The sequence below is a fragment of the Canis lupus genome, chromosome 12 (assembly GCF_003254725.2).
Source record: "Canis lupus dingo isolate Sandy chromosome 12, ASM325472v2, whole genome shotgun sequence".
In the NCBI taxonomy this organism is placed as follows: Eukaryota; Metazoa; Chordata; class Mammalia; order Carnivora; family Canidae; genus Canis; species Canis lupus.
Window position 1 is genome coordinate 66,131,225 of NC_064254.1, and position 18,684 is coordinate 66,149,908.

At 42.6% G+C, this 18,684-nt stretch overlaps 1 protein-coding gene across 6 annotated transcripts in view; it reads left to right on the forward strand.

Moving 5' to 3' along the window:
- Window positions 1-18,684, forward strand: part of ARMC2 (armadillo repeat containing 2) — a 104,571-nt gene that overhangs the window by 9,038 nt on the left and 76,849 nt on the right. For 5 of the 6 annotated variants that reach the window (XR_003135694.2, XM_049092449.1, XM_025444605.3 and 2 more), the window contains 3 exons: window positions 239-311; window positions 8,191-8,362; window positions 15,268-15,475. Coding sequence is in view for 5 of the 6 variants with exons in the window: in XM_049092449.1 (XP_048948406.1) it covers window positions 239-311; window positions 8,191-8,362; window positions 15,268-15,475 (453 nt within the window). In the remaining variant the exon portion in view is untranslated. Of the gene's footprint in view, window positions 1-238; window positions 312-3,051; window positions 3,156-8,190; window positions 8,363-15,267; window positions 15,476-18,684 lie in introns of all 6 variants that reach the window. The other variant, XM_025444606.3, reaches the window with a different exon arrangement.

The following is an 18,684-nucleotide window of genomic DNA, read 5'->3' on the forward strand; positions in this document are numbered from 1 at the left end:
TTTTAAAGTCTCTAATATACATTTCTTCTTTTCATTATTCAATATTTCTAATACCCCTAAAAGCAATGAAAAAAAACTTATCAATAAAATGTTCTAAGTACTACGATTTTTTAAAATACTGCTTCTCCCTTAAGGTGATGCATTAAATGCTTTTGTTTTGAGGCTAGAATTAACTAACATATAGTAGAAATAAATTATTCTTCACAAACTAATATTTCTGTTCCATCCCCTGTGCTAGCCTCCATGCATCCAGTTTTGAGTCATCTGATTCCAGGCCCATCTCTGGTGCTCGTCTCAGTCCACTAGAGCTTGTGAGTACTTTATATTACCATGAGTGCTGTGAAATGGAATTGGCCCCAAATACTTGGAATCAGTACTTGTATATGCTAAGGATCATATAGACTTAAGTTTACTGATAATTTATTACGAAAGCAATTTCTTTTATATTTCTTCAAATATAATATTTTATGTCTAATGAAATACTTCTACTATTTTCCTATAGTTTGATAATAAAGAAGAATTTCAGAAATAGACAATAACCTGGCAAACAGAATGTTTTACAATATTTTTTGTTTTTCATAATTTTTAAAAAATTTATGCATATAGATTATTTTTAACAGTCACATATACAAATAAATTACATATTGTGTGTACATAAGGTGCCAAAGATTTGTTACCCAAAACACTTCAGGGGTCTCTTGTCCCCTTATTCTTCATTCTACTTTTCCCAGTGGCTTTCACTTTAAACTCTTTTGGCACATTCTTTTGGTATTTATATCCAAAAATTTTAATAACACTGTCTTGTTCCTCTCTGCCTTATGAGCTTGAGGAATTATCTAATGACTTCTCACTAAAGAAGATGAGGGTTTAACTCTTGTCTTTCCTCCCACACATCCTCACAGTGTATTCATCCTTTTTATCTCCACTGCTATTCCCAATATAGACATATCATACTTTTGGTTAGATCCCTTTTCTCTATGATTATATAAACCCTGTTTACAACTGAGCCTTGAACTAATAATGATGACTACTTCTCCCTCCGTATGCCACTTTTTGTTTTCCCTGGTGTTAATAATTGCCTTGCTTTTTTAGTTTTCTATGATTACCATTTCAATCCCAAACTCTTCCCCAGGGATCTAAATCTCCTCCACCTATTCAGGTACATGAGGTATTCTTTTGATTCATCTTTTGGAGAACTTTCCCCACTTTCTTCCAGACCATTTACCCTTGGCACCTGGCACACAGCTTGCTTTTCCCTCTTATCATGGCTATCCTGTCTCCTGTATCCCATGTTTTTCTCTTTCTTAATGTACTTTTGGAGGATTCCTCTAGTAGCTTCTACAGAAAAGATGTATGGCAAGTACACTATTTGAGACCTTGATTGCTGTTTTTTCTCTCTAGAAGTTTGTAGGATTTTTCTTTCTGTTTTCAGTGCTCTGAAATTTCATGATAATGGACCTTTGTGTTAGTCCATTTTCATCCACAGTGCTGGGCACTTTCAATGGAATCTCATGCCCTTTAACTCTTGGAAATGTCCTTGAATTATTTTGCTATGTCTTTCCCTCTTTTTTGTTCTGTTTGCTCTTTCTGGAATATATTATTCCAATATAGAGGAGTCCTTGGACCAGTACAGTTTTCTTTTCTTTTTAAAATTTTTATTTCCCATCTTTTTTTGGAAGAGACTTTATCTTCTAATCTTTTGTTGAGTTCTTTTCATTTCTGCTTTCATATTTTTAAATTATTTAATTATTTTTTAATTTCCTAAAAGCTTTTTCCCTGCTCTAAGTTATCTTTTCTTACCTATACTATTCTTATATTTCATGGTTGTAGCATCTTATCTGAGTATATTAATGATAATTTTGATTTTTAAATTGTTTCCTTCTTCCTTTAAAATCTCTGTTATGTTTTGTGTTTGTGGTATGTGTGTCTTTGTGTGTGTGTGTGTGTGTGTGTGTGTGTGGCTTAAATGACAGATATTTATTTTCTCACAGTTCTAAAGATTGAAAGTCAAAGATCAAGGGGGCAGTCGGGTTGATATCTATTGAGGCCTTTCTCCTTTGCTTGTAGATGACCATCTTCTCCCTTTGTCTTTATATGGTCTTCCCTCTGTGTCTCTGTTGCACTTTTATGTTTATTTTGGTCCCTGTTTTTCATATTGAGGCTCCCCTCTAATAGCTTATGCTGTTTGTTTGGCTGTTCTTATTTGAAAGTAGAAGCATGTGGAATAGATATGTTAACCCATAGTGATACCTACCCACAACAGGGAGGTCTGGCTGGGCTGTGTTGTTTGTGAAACCCCCAGGAGCAAGTATCTTTAGGGATGTTTTTGTGGCTAGTTAATTCTCTATAGAAGTATCTTCCAAGCTCCTGTTGTAGAGTGGCTCTCTATTTTATGTTTCTGTCTTTTGACACCTATGTATTATTCTTAATATTCTGTAGTTTTGGGAGATTCACTCAGTTTGGGCCTATTCTTTCCTAAAAAAATCTCTTGTTCTAGAGTTAACCTAGTCAAAGCCAGTTCTTGTCAAACTGGTACAGTCTCTGGACTGCAGGATTAGATATGAGGCAAAAATAACATTGACATTTGCCTCTGTTTATGGTCACTATAATTATATTTCTTTACTGCAGAATGGTTAGATGCTATGTGCAAAGTAAAAATAGACTCAGAAATCCCCATGTTGAGTGAAATAACTCCAGTAGTTTGAACTCTTTTTGTTATTGATTATGTAACAGTCCTAAGTATGTTTCACTACAAACTATAACTAAAGTATGGAGCCCCCAGTCAAAAAATTCTGAAAGTGAATTTATACTACCTGCCCCTCCACCTTATTTCCTTTTTTCCATTTCACCTTTGAGGGAATCCTCTGACTCCCAGAACTACTGTCGTGGCAAACGAGGGAGATAAGAAGAAGTAGAAGTAAAGGACAAGGGAGTGGGGAAGAAGGAGACAGCTGAAGGCTGGGTCTGGAGTATATCATAGTTAAGGGGCTTACTTGCTGAAAAAATTTGTGAAGACCTGACCGACTGAACTTCAGCACTTTCTGGCTCTAGGTCGCTTTCTCAGGCTAGGTTGCCTTTTAAGAATTCCTCAACTAGCAGTCAGTTAAGGAAGAGGGACCAAGGAAGCAGCCCATTCCAACTCCTACATTTAACAGGTCAGCTTACCTCCTTGAGCTTATATGTTTCCCCCTCTCCCTGTTTCTGTCCTTCCCCACACCCTGCACAGTCTGGCCTGTGCTCCTCCCACCTCCCACCCTCCAGCAGGCAGTAGGCTCCTTGCACTCAGGGGTGCCCTGTGCCCTGACCACTCAGGCCTCGGTTGCCTGGCCTGACTGCCTCAGCAATGTTCCCGTTAGCACCTGTAATCATATAAGACAGGAGGGAAACATGTATACCTGGTTGCTATATTGGTATGCCCTGGTACATTTGTTTTCTTTTTTTGCAGCTCCCTATCTTCCCACGACAGCTCTGAGATGTGGAGCTGTCGGTGGTAGTAGTTATTTCTGTTTTCATTCCACTACCCTGGTTAACTGGTGTTCAGATTTATATACACAGGAACAGCTGCTCTCTTACTTTGGATTGTATGAAGTAGGAAAAGAGATGTGACCCTGTGAATAAATAGAAGGTTTTGTCTTCATCATTATTATTGTCAAAACAGAATTCTCCCGTGTTTCCTAAACCTACAAATTCTGGTTGTTTAAGTCGCAAATATTTTTATTAAACTTTTTATTGACATGCAGGAGAGACTCAGATCATAAGTATGCAGCTTGATAAATTTACACAAACTCACCACACTGTAATCAGCATTCAAAAAGAAAAAATAGATCATCACCAGCACATCAGAAACTGCCTCCCCGGGGGTGACTACTGTCTTGATTTCTCACAGCAAAGACTAGGTTTTTAAATTTTATTTATTTATTTATTTTAGAGATAGAGCACAAGCAGGGGGAGGAGCAGAAGGAGAGGGACAAGCAGACACCATGCTGAGCACAGAGCCCACCAGAGGGCTTGATCCCTGGACCCTGAGTCCTGAGCTGAAATCAAGAGTCAAATGCTCAAATGACTGAGCCACCCAGCCGCCCCCAGCATAGATTAGTTTGAGCCATTTTTTACATTTTACAGGTCCCAGCTCCAAGTATTTGACAAGTAAAAAAATATATTTTTAAAAGGAAGGGCCTTGGAATCCCACATATACCTGGGGGTAGGGGAAATCCAGGGTAAAAGAAAGCAGAATGCGAATGTCAAAGCAATGGTTTTCTCCTGTCACTGTTTCTGAATGGGAACGTTACAGCAGCCAGCGAGTCACATGCTGAGAATGACAGAGGAGCCCAGCGTACCTGTGGAGAAAATCATAGTCATAGAGATGCACATACAATTGCCACATCTAAAGGTTATGTGCTTGTAGGAGTTTTTTTTTTTTTATCAGCTTTACTAAGGTATAATTGATACACAGTTGTACGACTCAGGGTTTTCCAGAAAAAAAAAGGAACCAGTAGTCAGATACATACATACATACAGATATATAGGAAGAGATTTATTTTGAGGGATTGCTTCCCATGATGAGGGGGGACTGAGAAGTCTGCAAGCTGCAGGCCCAGGAAAGCCAGTGGGATAATTCCAGTCCAAGCCTAAAGGCCTGAAAAACTGTGGGGGAGAAGGTAACCGGTGGTGTGTGACTCCCCATCTGGGTGGGAAGGCTCGAGAAGCAGAAGCACCGGTGTCCAAGGGGAAAAGATGGAGGATGTTTCAGCTGAAGCAGAGAAGGTGAAAACAGCCTTCCTCACTTGCAGGCATTTTTAATATTTGCTTTCTAATTTCCAAGAGACCTTTTAGTGTGTGTGTGTGTGTGTGTGTGTGTGTGTGTGTGTGTGTGTTCTGTTGTTCTACAAATGAAATCATGGCAACTTCCTGAGGTGAAATGTAGCAGACCTGCCTTCCGGTAGAACGACGGTGACCCCACCTTTCCATGTGGTGATCCAGAGGAGCCGTGTCAAAAATTGGTCAAGGCCTGCTGTGCTGGGGTCAGAGTCAAGGCTGGGCAGATTCTTTCAATGTTCCAGGAATTTCATCTTTTTTGATTGGGCGGTTCTATGAGAACAGTCTTTCATTCTTCAGCAGCTGGAACAAATCTTAAAACTTGACTTTCCCAGCATCCTTGATCACCTTCAAGTCCCCAGTTAGTGTCAGGGCACACAAAATGAGGGAGGTAAGGTCCTCGAGTGAAAATTTCAACTTACTTGCAATGTTCTCTGAATTCTAAAATGAAGTGAATCTTGTAAGAAAAAAGTTTGTACCGTTTTGCTCCACGAAAGCCAATTTGCTCTGCAAAGTGGAAGAACATTTTGTAGAACCTGGCAGGATGGAAATTGATGGCTTGGTTAATAGTTTTCCCTTGAAGAACCAAAAATGCTTACATGTATTACTTTATGCTTTAAGGAGTCCAGTGAGATATAGGAATAAATAATTTTAGTTAAGGACCGTAGTCAAATGGGACTTATTTTTCATTATACAAACAGTGACTGATTTTGCACTAGGAGAATGATGTCCTTTATCAAGGAGGTTTGATCTTGCCATCCTGAGATACTTGAGTTATTTTCTTTTGGGTAAAAATTAGCTTTGTTCATGTTCCCTTTTTATAAGATCTTTTACTTAGTACCCAAAACATTTAGGGCATCTATAAAAGAAGACATTTACTTTATTTACGTTAGTACTGTCTGGCAGACTTTCTAATCTTTGTTTCAAGATTCGAGATACCCACAGAGTACACGCATTCTGAGATAAGAAAACCTCATATCTACATTTAATACTGAGATTATCCTTATGTATTTAATATTTCAGAACTATAACTAAGGCACTTATTTTCCTGCATTATAAGCTTAACTTTTTTGTTGTTGTTGTTACTATTAGCTTCATGGCCTGAGTCATATTCTTGTGAATATGTTGCAACAAGTTAGGGAGCCGAAAAAGTAAAGCGATTATGAGGGAAATACAGCATGATTTATACAGGCCAGTGAGTGTTGTCTCCTTCAGAAGAGACCTCTCTGAATTCGAAATCTTTTTTCCAGCAAGGTTGTGTCAGAGGCTAGGGTCTTGGCTCTTGAGACGTCTTGGCTCTTGAGACTTAAAAGTCACTTGGAACCAAATCTGGCAAATAAAGACTGAAGGGAGCTAGTGTTTCTCAAGCCTCCATAACAGGAATTGTACGTATGTCAATGTCCCTGCAAGAAGGAGACTCTCTCCATTTGATAGCTGGGCAAGTGCAGAGAAGTAAACAGCCTGCCCAAGTTCGCAGAACTAGCAAATGGATTACATTCCAGTTTGGTTTGATCCCAGAGGCATTTACTCTTCCCCTATAGTAGGCTGATTCTTTTATTTGCCCTTTTTCTGTGTGTGTGTGTGTGTGTGTGTGTGTGTGTGTGTGTTTATAAGACTTTATTTATTTATTCATGAGAGACACAGAGAGAAAAGCAGAGACATAGGCAGAGGGAGAAGCAGGTTCCCTATGGGGAGCCAGATGCGGGACTCGATCCCATGACCTGAGCCAAAGGCAAATGCTCAACCGCTGAGCTACTCAAGCATCCCTACCCTTTTCCTGTGTTTAGAAAAATGTATCTCTAAAGTCATAAAGCTAATTTTTCTTCTGTCCAGTTTATGGGTTGATTCTGGACGTAAAAAATTTCAAAAAAAATCTTTTGAAAAATATCATTATTGAAATAAGCAACTTCTTGGAAGAAGAACTCTAATATGTTCTAGTACGTTCTATGTTCTATTAATGTATATGAGAAAGTGAATGTTCAAAATTATGTGTCATATATGATAGGTAGCGTCACCTATTTTACCAAATCATCTGACTTGAATTTCACACTGGATTTCTAAAAAATTTGTTGGTTTACCCATTGGATTTAGAGTCACTCATTTCATATATTACATAAGTGACTTTAGGAACTTTTAATTCGATTGTTTTTGGTTAGAGAGCTAAAAGCACCTGTGGCCATAAAAATTCCTCTTTCAAAAAAATTCCTCTTTCATAAACAGATACTCATGTTAAAGTTGGAGGGAGGAAGGGTGGATCACCAAGCAACACCAAAAGTGGGAGGCCCCTGTAAGAAATTGGAGGCCACCACCATCTGGAGGTGAGACCACAGGGTGGTCTGAGTGGCATGGTGCTAAGTGCTTCAGTGCTAGTATTTTTTAGTCTTTAAGGAATTGGAATTTTGCCAGTAATGTTCCTTTTCTAAGGGTGTCAGCAATTCTTGAGATGTAGAATTTATTTGAGAGACAGATCACAAGCTATGGGGAGGGGCAGAGAGAAAGGGAGAAGCAGACTCCCTACAGAGAAGGGAACCTAACTGGGGGCTCAACCCCAGGACCTGAGATCATGACCTGAGCCAAAGCAGCCACCTAACTGACTGAGCCATCCAGGCTCCCCAAAACATTTAAAAATATATTTATTCATCTGAGAGAGAGAGAGAGAGAAAGCATGAATCGAAAGGAGGGTCAGAGGGAGAGAAAGACAGACTCCTTACCGAGTTTGGAGCACAACCCAGGGGCTCACTTAGGGCTCCATGCAGGGCTCAATTCCAGGACCCCAAGATCAAGACCTGAGCCAAAGGCAGATGCTTAACCAAGCAAGCCACCCAGGCCCCGCCCCCCCAAAGTAAAACATTTTTATATAAGTCCTAGACAACTTCTTATTCTTATGTTTTAGACTTTATAATCTAAATCATTCAAGAATTTTTATATTCTTAAAAAAATACTTTCGTGGAGTCCAAAATATGTAAAGAGAGTGTTTATGTTCCACAATATTTCTTGGCATATATTGGTGCTCAGTAATGGCTCTCTGAGCTGGCCAGAACACAAAAGTTCAGAAAAACGTTTTGAATACATTGTATGGAATTTTATAGTGTCATAGAGAGATCTGTTTGCTAGCAAGGATAATTTGTTTGCTCAAACATGCTAAGCATGGTAACAGAGTATTTAATATAATATATTTGACAAAAACAATGAAAAACTGTTATACATATAACACATTCAATAAAATGGGCCAATGAGATGTAGAATCAAGTGGCCGGGATGAAGCCAAGCAGAAAGCCCTGTGTTCTTCTGGAAGTGTCAGTGCCAGCTCCAGAGCTGTAAGTCCTGTTTGAGACACAGAAACTCACGCCAATTAATTGAAAAATCTCTTTCCAGAAACCAAAAGCTCCAGCATCTCCAACCACGGAGGAGGATCCTTGCCTTGCCTTTCCTAAACCCCCAGTGGACCCTGCGAAGATTAGAAGAATAAGCAGTGCCCGGGCGCGCTTATTCCGGGCGGCCTCCCAGGGGACTCTTCTGCCGGACAGGACCCTTCCTCCCACTGAGTGTAAGGCTGGGGTTTCATCCTTTGAAATCTGAGGGTGGGCATGTTTTTTGAATTCGCACACAAAAGCTATTTTTACATCTTTTTTTTTTTCCAAACCCCACAGGATTTTTACATTAACTAACAATTAATATTGTGCAAACCTGGTTAAGAAGCATTGTTCATATATGCTTCTGGGCATGTATGAAATATACCTAAGTGGCAGATTTTTTTTAAAAAAGTTACTTGGTAGGAAAAAAAATATTAGGATGTTTTCTAATGAAAGAGTTCACTTATATTGGAAATAAATGACTTTTACGTTAGAGTTCAAACAGTGGTTAATTTCATGAGGCACATTTGAGATTCATGTCATGTGCCCTAAGCTTAGGTCTTTGAAAATAAATACCTTTCCAACCCCACGTGACAAGTAAGCAGAAGTTGGATGCAGTTTTTCCAGTTCTTTTCCACAGAATTGCTGGTGGGCGTCTAAACCTGGAAACAGAGAAGCTGCAAACCGCATGTTCTAAGGTGTGTCCCAACCATTGGAATCACCCCTGTCCAGAGTATACCAAGAGAATTTTTTCAAATTCTGCGGGAAATGACCCATTAGTGAGATGGCAACCAATTTAGTGAATCACCAGGAGTGAATAAAATGAAATAGAATAGAATAGAACAGAACATCAGGGCGTAACATAGATAGTAAGGGTAAGCTTCAAAGAGACCTTACTGTAGTCATGTATCTGTGTGTCCAAGGTCGTATTATCAATTTATTATATATTTATATTAAACTATATTGTGAATTTATTATTGCTATGTGTAGCCAAAAAGTTGGAAAACCACTTTCCTAGGGGCTGAATGAACTGGCTCTCCTTCAGTCAATAAGGATGGATGAAGAGGGATAGGTTTACAGTCACAGAGAGGCGATTACCCGAGGATGGATCCCCAGAGTTACAAGCCGCCACCTGAGGATCCTACTTGTTTGACATACAAGCATTTTCTTTTAGTCACCAGTATTTACATGTAGCATATCTCATGGAAGAATCCAGATGTACGACCTCTTGAGAAAAATTGGAAGGTCTGGCAACACTGGGCCCCCATTCCAGGTAGCCCCCACCCCCATTAGCCCAGGGTGTGAGCTGCAGCTCCCTATGTCTCCCCAGCCTGCTTCACTCATATTCTGGCCCCTCTGCTCCCTCGTGATCCCTGACATAGCCAAGGAGGTAGAATCAAGAAGAAAGGAAGAGACAAAGAGGCAATACAGGGCGTGCATGTCACACCATAATGGATGGGATGTGTAATTAGGCAACTTGGTTTACCTTGATGTCCCAATTTGTTTCTTTTCTAACAGTCAATCAGCTATTTATTGAGCCCCTTCTAAGAGCCAGGCACCTCCCTAGGTCCACGGGGCCCTGCCCTCAAGGAGCTTGTGAGGGGAGATAGCAAACAGGAAAACAAAGAAATAAAATAATTTGGGTTCCCTCGAGGGTTATGAAGAAGATAAGCAAGATAATGGGATGGAGAATGTCTGTGGCAGGGGTACTTTGTGTGAGCTCAGGTGACACTGGAATGCGTCCTTGAGGAGTGGACAATGTGCCCGCACTGAGGGGCCACAAGGCCCGAGAGGGGAGGAAGGTCACTCAGGCGGTGCAGGACCCGAAGGCCAGTGTGGCTGCAAGATGGTTCCCCATGGGGACATGGAGGGAGCTCAGGCCACAGCCCAGGAGGGCCAGGCTGGGCAAAATGGCCCAGACTCTATGCGGCTTGCCCTGAAGAGCCAGAGCAGGGCTTCAGCAAGGGACAGACGTCACCTGACTTAAATTTCTCAACAATAGCTGCGCATTAGAATCACCTGAGGAGCTTTTCAAACGTTCCAGCCACGGAGACCCAGGCACACCAATTAAATCAGAGAGGATTGGTAATTGCGGGTACAAAGCTCTTGCCAACATGGGAAGGGATGGGATCTGGGATCCCAGGGTGGGGGAGTGAGGTCAGACTAGGTAGGTTCCTAGGTAGGAACGGTGGCATTCCTTATAATCGGGAGGCAGGGCTGCTGGAAGGGTGCTGTTTGCTAAGTGTTTCGCTTCTGGGCCTGAAGGCTGCATACGCATTCGTGGTTTAACTCTTGGTAGCTCCCAGGTGAGAGCCCTGCCGCCTCCCAAGCTGCTCACATCCCTGTGCAGGTGCCTGGGCAGCTTCACCCGCCACCCTCCTCTTCCCTGCCTCCCCCTGGCTCGGCGCCTTCCCTCCGGGGCCACCGCAGGGACCACCGCGCTCTGGGAGGTGCCGTCTGCGGCTGTCCTTTCCCGGCACTGAGGCCACCCTGGCTGGTGCCGTTCCTGTATCCACGCTGTTGGCAGGTGCCCGCTGCGCATCCTCCCCGGGTCCGGGTCGGCGCTCAGGAAGCGATGGCAGCGAAAAGTCATCGTCATTTTAAAAGCGCACATTGCCCAATTGCAACACCTTCTGATGCGGCGGCCTTGCTTGGACTCATTGACCTTTGTGCAGGAGCTCCCCGGGCTTTGTCTCAGAGCCTCTGTTGTGTAGGAAAGGCATCCTTCGCGGGGTGACTCCAAGGCAGCTGTGCTTGGAGACCGAGGGGGCGCCCCTGCCTTTGATCATGAGGTCACTTGTAGCTGACTCTGCCACGGGCAGGCAAGGGGTGTGCTGGCAGGGTTGGGATTCCTGATTTAAGAAAATGAAAGGGGTGGGGGGGATCCCTGGGTGGCTCAGCAGTTTAGCGCCTGCCTTCGGCCCAGGGTGTGATCCTGGAGACCTGGGATCAAGTCCCCCTTGGGCCTCCCTGCATGGAGCCTGCTTCTCCCTCTGCCTGTGTCTCTCTCTCTCTCTCTCTCTCTCTCTCTCTCGTTCTCTCTGTGTGTGTGTGTCTCTCTCTTTTTCTCATGAATAAATAAAGTCTTAAAAAAATAAAGGAATAAAAAAATTTTAAAAAAATGAAAGGGGAAGAGACGTGCATGGTCAGCTTCATAGGACTCACGGTGTAATTGCTCTGTTCAAATGGGCTTTTTGGCTGGCGGTTGGCAGTGTTGCTAACACCGCCCCGTTACCCAAGCCCGAACGAGACCACAGGGCAGTCTCCACCTTCTCACCCTCCCTGCCCTCTTTACCTTCACGCAGCCCTCGCCGGGCTCTCTGCGTGGGCTTCCACGCGTCTCCTGGCTCTGCACTTCCCTGTCCCACCGCTGCCCCACTGCTGTTATCAACTGTCGCCTTGTGCCTGGTCTTCTGTCCCCCCACCCCCCGCCTTGCTCCATCCTCAGCTCACTGAGGACCCTCAGAGCAGCTGGAAGAGCCTGGAGAAGCCAAGCTGCCAACCACACATGGCTGTGAGCAGCAGCCTCATCCCTTTATCCCAGTGGACCATGAAAAATGATTATCTTCTGGGTGTGCCATATGGGACAAGGGGGCAGGAAGGAAATAAAAATCGGATTGCATCATCTTCTCACTGAAAACCCTTTGGAGGGCTCCCTGGGCCTGAAGGAGTGTTTGCCAAAGTGAGTTCCAGCTTTCCCTTGGAAGAGGGGTTCAGCACTCAAATCAGTTTGCCTTCCTCCTCTCCCTGTTGGAGAGCCCCAGTGCACATGGGCACAGTTGAATGTTGTAAAGATGCCTATTTAATTTTAATTCAACCCAGCATTTTATAAATGTACTTGACTGTGGAATCCGTCTTTTGAAGAATGCAGTTTGAGAAATATTGACCTAGCACAGAAGTTGGCAAACTTTCTCTGTAGAAGGCCAGAGAGTAATTATTTTAGGCCAAATCGGCCGTATAGTCTCTGTTCAACCTACTCAACTGTGCCGTTGTAGTGGGAAAGCAACATTGACTGATTTATGGCCACCAAAACTTGAATTTCCTGAAACTTTCACATCTTACGAAATAGCGCTCTCCTTTTGAATCCTTCCCAGCCATTGAAAAATGTAAAAACCGTTCTTAGCTTGCAGGCGCGACAAAAACAAGAGGCAGGCTAGACCTGGTGGCTAGGTTGCCAACTCCTGGTCCAGGGAATGAAGTCTCTACACCTCAGCATGCACAGCTCTGTAGCGATCTAGCCCCAGCCTGACATTCCAGGCCCTTCTCTTGACTTTCATTTGCCTTCCGTCCACGGCCTGTGCACCAGCAGTTTGGAACTCCTTGCAGTTCCCCACACCTGTCCTGCTCTTCCAAGCTTCTTGCAGGATCTGCTATATAATTTGCTGGACCCACTATAAACTGAGAATGTGGAGCTCTTTGTTCAAACATTGTTGAGAATTTCAAGATGGTGACAGCAAAGCCTTCAACCAAGTGTAGGGCCCTTCTAAGTGTGGGACCCTGCTTGGGGTACACACGCACAAAACTAGCTCTGACTGCAGACTTTTGTTCCTTTTTCCCAGAACTCCTTTTTGCCTCCTGTTAGTCCTTCAGAATACTTCTCAGTCTCCGCTTGCTTTATAAATCTTTCCCTGACCTGTTCCCAACCCCTCGGGACACTCTTATTTTCTGTACTGCCCTTACCTGGCTCGGACCAGGCTGTACTACATTTCTCTCCTTACACGTCTGTCTCTTTGTCTCCCCCTATTAAGACTGAGCGACTTCAGGAGGAAAAGAAGTTTCCTTTATCTGTAGCCTGAGAACCTAAAACAGGTGCCAAAGCAGTATCTGTGAAATGGAACTGTTCCCGCATGGTAATCCCACTCATTGTAGACTTTGGAATTTTACCCATGATCCATTACAAAATTAACACAGAGTGCTATGGACATTTACCAGGGACACACAGGGTGTTGTTACTCATGCTCAGTTTAATGGTGGACATCCATCAGGATAAGAGTGAGCCCCAGGGCAGCTTCTCCCTGTAGTAATAACTGACAAGCTCATTCCAGTAGATTGTGAAGTTAGATGGGCTGCAGCAACTCCACCTATGAGTATGGATGTGTTTCCCCTCTAGAATAGAAGCTCCCTGGTGGCTGGGACTTCTTGTTCATCACTAGACCGCCAGCGCCTGGCACAGCACCTGACACATAGCAGCGAGTGCCTAATAAATATTCATGGAGTAAATGAATGAAAGAAATGCTAAAATGTAGGCATAGACTAAAAATGCTTTACTTGAAACAAAATATGTGCTTTGTAATTCAGTAGGGAAGATATTTAAGGCAGCGTGGTGCTACAGAGCGAGCCCTGGACCAGAAGTCGGGGTTCTTGGGTTCCCTTAATCATGATGACAATAACCTCTAGGTTTTGAGTAAATCACTTTACTAGGTCATATCATTTCATTCTCACCACACCCCTAAGAGGTGGGGACCACCGAGGAAGGTGAGAGAAAAGTTGAGTGACCTGCCTGAGTCACTCAGCCAGTACTTGACCCTGAGCCTGATGGAATGCAAAGCCTACACTCTGCACTGTACAGCCCTGGCTCTCCCTGCGCTTGCTCTGTGAGCCTAGACTGGTCACTCAACGTTTGGATTTTCAGTTTTCTTATCTGAAAAATGAAGTTTAGACTAGCCAATCTTTAAGTTTCCTTTCAGCTTTAAAATTCATTGAGAGCAGGGAGCTTGGTCGGAGTGGACTAGGTGGTTTTGTTGGTTTTTAATGGTTTGTTGAAGTGCAGAAAAGAAAACCTTGAGTTGTTTTGGAGAAGCTTGCAAAAACAATATTTTTCTACATGAACCTCATCCCCACATTCCCATTCAAAAAAATATATTTTATCTGAGACACAAGTGTGGTATCAGCTGCACGGATGAGCTATTCCTAACGTCCACTTGCTGATAAAGAAAGTGTTGTGTTGTAAGCCTAAGAATCTGTACTCATAAACACAATAGATGTTTTCGGTTTAGAGATTGGACTTCTTTTTGCAACTCTCATTATCTTATTCCTCTTTAGAAAGCCTTGTAAGCCAATGCCCTCAGCTTCCTACTAGCCAGCAGTGGTATATAAGGCCTCCACGATCTGGGTGCTGCCCCTCTGATCAGCTCTCTTCCTCTCCTCCCTCACATACTCCACTCCTCTTGTACCTGAAGCATGCCAGGCACACTCCTGCCTTAAGACCTCAGTAGCTGTTATTCCCTCTGCAGGAAATTCTGTCTCTGGTCAACCCGTGGCTAGATGTCTCACCCCTATTAAAGGCTTGCCCTACTATGTCTACCCTGTTCAAAACTGCTGCCGGTCCCCATCCCCAATCCTCTTTGATTTTCTCCATTTTTCTATTTTTGCTTTTTTTTCTGTAGCACTCATTATCTTATGTCATGTACCTCGTTTATTACAGAACATTATTTATTACCTATTTATACCTATTAGGACATAAGTCCTATAAAGTCAGGGTTCTTTGTTTCATTACTAATATAGCCCAAGTGTCTAGACCAGTGCCTGACATCAGGGAGGCACTCAGTATTTTTTTTTTTTTAGATATTTTATTTATTTATTTTAGAGAGAGAGGGAGAGAGAGAATCCCAAGCAGGCTCCATGCCTAGTGCAGAGCCCAGTGTGGGGCTCAAACCCACAACCCTGAGATCATGACTTGAGCTGAAATCAAGAGTCAGACACTTAATCAACTGAGCCACCCAGGTGTCCCAGCACTCAGTATTTTTTGAAAAAGAAATTATTAAGATAATCAAATTCAGGAAAAGGAGTCCTCATTCTGGGATGCAGAAGTGTTTATATGGACCAAGTTATTCATAAAACCTACATTTGAGTATTTGTCCTCTGGTAGACTCTGAGAGAGTAGAGAGTAGATTCATTTTTGATGAATTGATGCTGCCAAGCCTGAAATAGTGGTGAGGTCTTACAGATTTTGTCCACACAATTCTTGAAAGACTTGATTGTAAGTAATATAAAATTTTTAAATTGTATAAATTCTTAGATAGAAAAAAAAAAAACACCTGGAAATAGGGATTCCTAAAATCAGAACTGCCTTGACAAAACATTTCCTTGATCGTTACAGCAAAGAAGACAGTGGAATCCAAAGAAACAGTTGTGATGGGGGACCCCATGGTGAAAATAAATGGGATTCATTTAACAGAATCCGATGCCGTTGGCCACTTAAAGAGTCACCCACTTCAGCTAACTTATGATGGAAGCTTCAGTGAAATCAAGGAGCAAGAAACGTTCAAAGGGACAACATCCTTGCCATCTCATCTCAGAAGTGGAGGGTCAGTATTCTGATTTAGTTTTCTGGTTAGGATAACTGTGTCGTATACTAGTTTGTTTCCTAATCTTACATAGATGGTTGATTTGCATGTTCCCTTTCCATGAATAGAAAAGGTTTTTTTTTTTCTTATGGCAAAATAGAGTTGGTTTTACATCATTCCCTGTTTAATCCTCAGGAAAACATTTATTCATACCTGCCAAATGCTGCGCTGACAAGGCTGTCAGAATAGCAAAGCCTAACTTTGCTTTAGTTGGGCTGTTTCAGCCAGCCCTCCAGTGATGAGTGATCGTGCTGTTGTGTGCTATTTAGGATTCTTGCCTGGCTGGAAATCTCTCGTTCCCTCCCTTTGGATTGGTTTACTGTTGTTAATTCCACCAAAGAGTGGACACTTATTTTATTCCCCAGTGGAAACTTGTATTTAAATATTTATTTTGCAAACAGGTAAATAGACAAAAGCAGTAGAATCCTGTAGATTTCTGTTGTCTGTGATATCTCTCTGCTAATCCCTCATAAAATGAATTATTGAGAATTACTTTATTTCATACCATGTTCCTATAGGACTGTCTAGGGCTTCCCCTAGAAAATTGAGGAGCAATTTTCTTACCATCTTAAGATTTATGGAGAAATGTGAATTCTCACCCTGGTGTTTTCCTAGCGAAAGCTGGAATAACTGGGGCCTGGGGTGGGGGAGATGGAGCGGGGAGAGCAGCCTCTGTTCTCCACCCCCTGCCAGTAACGATGCTGAGATAGGCAGAAGGTCTTGGACTGGACCGGGTCATTCAGTTAAAAATATTTTTCTATGACTTTCCATTGGGCCATTGTGGACAACCGCCCGGTTCAAATTTGCTTAACAAGATTAAATTCCATGGGCCTTTTTAAGACCGAGTACTTGTTGCCCTCACTTTAGATTTTGGGTCTGACTTTGGCTCGTACACATGCAGCATATTTAAAGCTTTTCCCGGAACCGGCTGCTTGGCAGCTGGTTAGTTTAGCTGAACTGACCTTGTCTGCTGACACAGCCTGAAGAGTGTCGCACACACGGAGTTTATACGAGGCAACCTAGTAATCCTTGTAACGTTGCTTTGCGTTCAGTACATTTTTTAAATTAAAGGGGAAAAAAAAATCGAATGTCTCCTTAAGTGGAAGAGAATGACTTCAAATTGGGACTTTGGGAGCTGAGCACAAAACATCAAACTGGCCATTGCAACCAATCTTTTCCAGTCGGTGAATAAGAATAGGCTGCAGACCTCAGAGTTTAAACATAAAAGACTGCAGGAGAGCTTGTGTTTCTTTAGCACTGAAGTGAAAAGGAAACATTTATCTTGCTGCACCCATCCTTACAGTAATTAAAGTTGACTAGGAAAAACCAGACAAGAGCTGTTTTATTTTTATTTATTTTTTATTTTTTTGCGAACCTTCAGATGTTGCAGAATAATCTGGCAAGCCAGAGTTCATTATGTCTTCCTCAGTCTGGGACAGCAAAGGCATTTTCAGTTGCATATTTTATCCCACAAACAGCAAAGGAGAAATCAATTAGGGACTAGAAGCGCTTCTTCCTGACTGTCCCAAATTATGAGGCATTGGCAGTGCTAATTGTTTTCCTTTTGTTTGGTGAGGACGGCCTTTGCGTCCTGTAATGACTGTGCCTGAGTCGGGTTTGCAGTGCACCCTGGCGAGTTTAACTTCCCATAACATTTCTGCTTTATGAATCTTTACCTCCCTTAATCATAGGATGGGGTTTTGTTGAAATGGTGCCAAAAAAACAGTTTATACAGTAGGATTAAAACAAACCAGAAAATGGAAACTATTAGCAATTCTTTCATTAATTACGTTTGTGAATCAATCTGGGACACTTGATAATTGTTTCTCGTAAACATTTAAGTGAAGAATTCCAAGAAATGATCTTTGCTATGCAGTGCAGTATTCCCAGTTTTGATGCTAAAGCCTTACTCAATTAACATTTTTCCATCTTTAAGCCCTAATGTGGTAAATGAAGACTCTTGTCAGTGAACCCGGCTGGCAGAAGAAGGGAGGGGAGGGAATGCAAAACTAGAAAAGGAGGAGGCCTGGGAGGACACTGGCTCCAGAAGGAGCCCAAGCAGGTCTCCTAAAGGGGACAGAGGAAATGAGGACGTGCCTCCCACGCAGGGTCCTCACCCACTCGCTTAATGCGGGGGAGTCTGGCACCTTTAGGCTGCATGCCTCCAGGCTGGGGGGAGAAGGGACCAGTTTGTTCCAGTGAAATCGTACACCCTTCGTTTAGAGTATGGATAACTCAGACCTGGGATGGAATGGAGTGTCACTTTATGCTGGTCGTGATGGAAATAGGATTTGCTCAGCAAGGCATCATCATAAACAAGATCTTGGGGGACTATTTAACTTTACAAAAGAGAGCATCCTCTTGAGCACTTATCCAGCTATCATCTTCAAACAGTGTTGCAATTCTGACAGTCTCTGCGTGTCCAGCCAAGGAAGGGCCCATTTACGGTTTGGCAGGCCTGCCCCATAGCGGCACTCCATTTTCTCTTACTTTCTGTTGCCACGTGGATTGAAAATAAGAAAGCTTCCGTTAAAATACATATGTATGTATACCTCTATCCATCTATCCATTCGTCTATCCACTGGTTCAATCAGATGGACCCTTTCATACATCTGCTTAAAAACCTTTAAAGGCTCTCTATGTAAATCCTTGGATTTAGGTTCGGTTCTCTCTCAGCCATTTGACTTATCTGTATGGTCTTTGACAAGTCTCTTACCACGCTCAGGGGTGACCGTTTTCTAATCTGTAAAATGGAAATAACTGTGTTCCTTCACTCCCATCTCCTCCCAGCCTTTACTGTGGGCTGTGGAATGATTAATAAGGTTTGAAAGCCTTGTTTGTAAACTGTCAAGTGCCAATAGTACTATTTTTGGAATCAAAAAGAAGAAAAGAGGGCTCTTGGTTAAAGAGGGTAAGGAAAAGCATTCTACAGAAACTAAACAAAAGCAGCAAAGAATGAAAAACACCAAAATAAATGCCATCAATGAAGCAGAAAACTGGTTCCGACCTGAAACTACAAAACATGGAGCAAACTTTGCACGCTGCAGTGTGGGCTTGATTTTTTTTTTTTTTTTTTTGATCAACCTAGCATACTTGCCTTGCCTTTGGAGAGCAAGGTGTCTTGTATCATGCTCGGTCTATATTTAGAAAAGGGCTGACCCTCTTCTCCC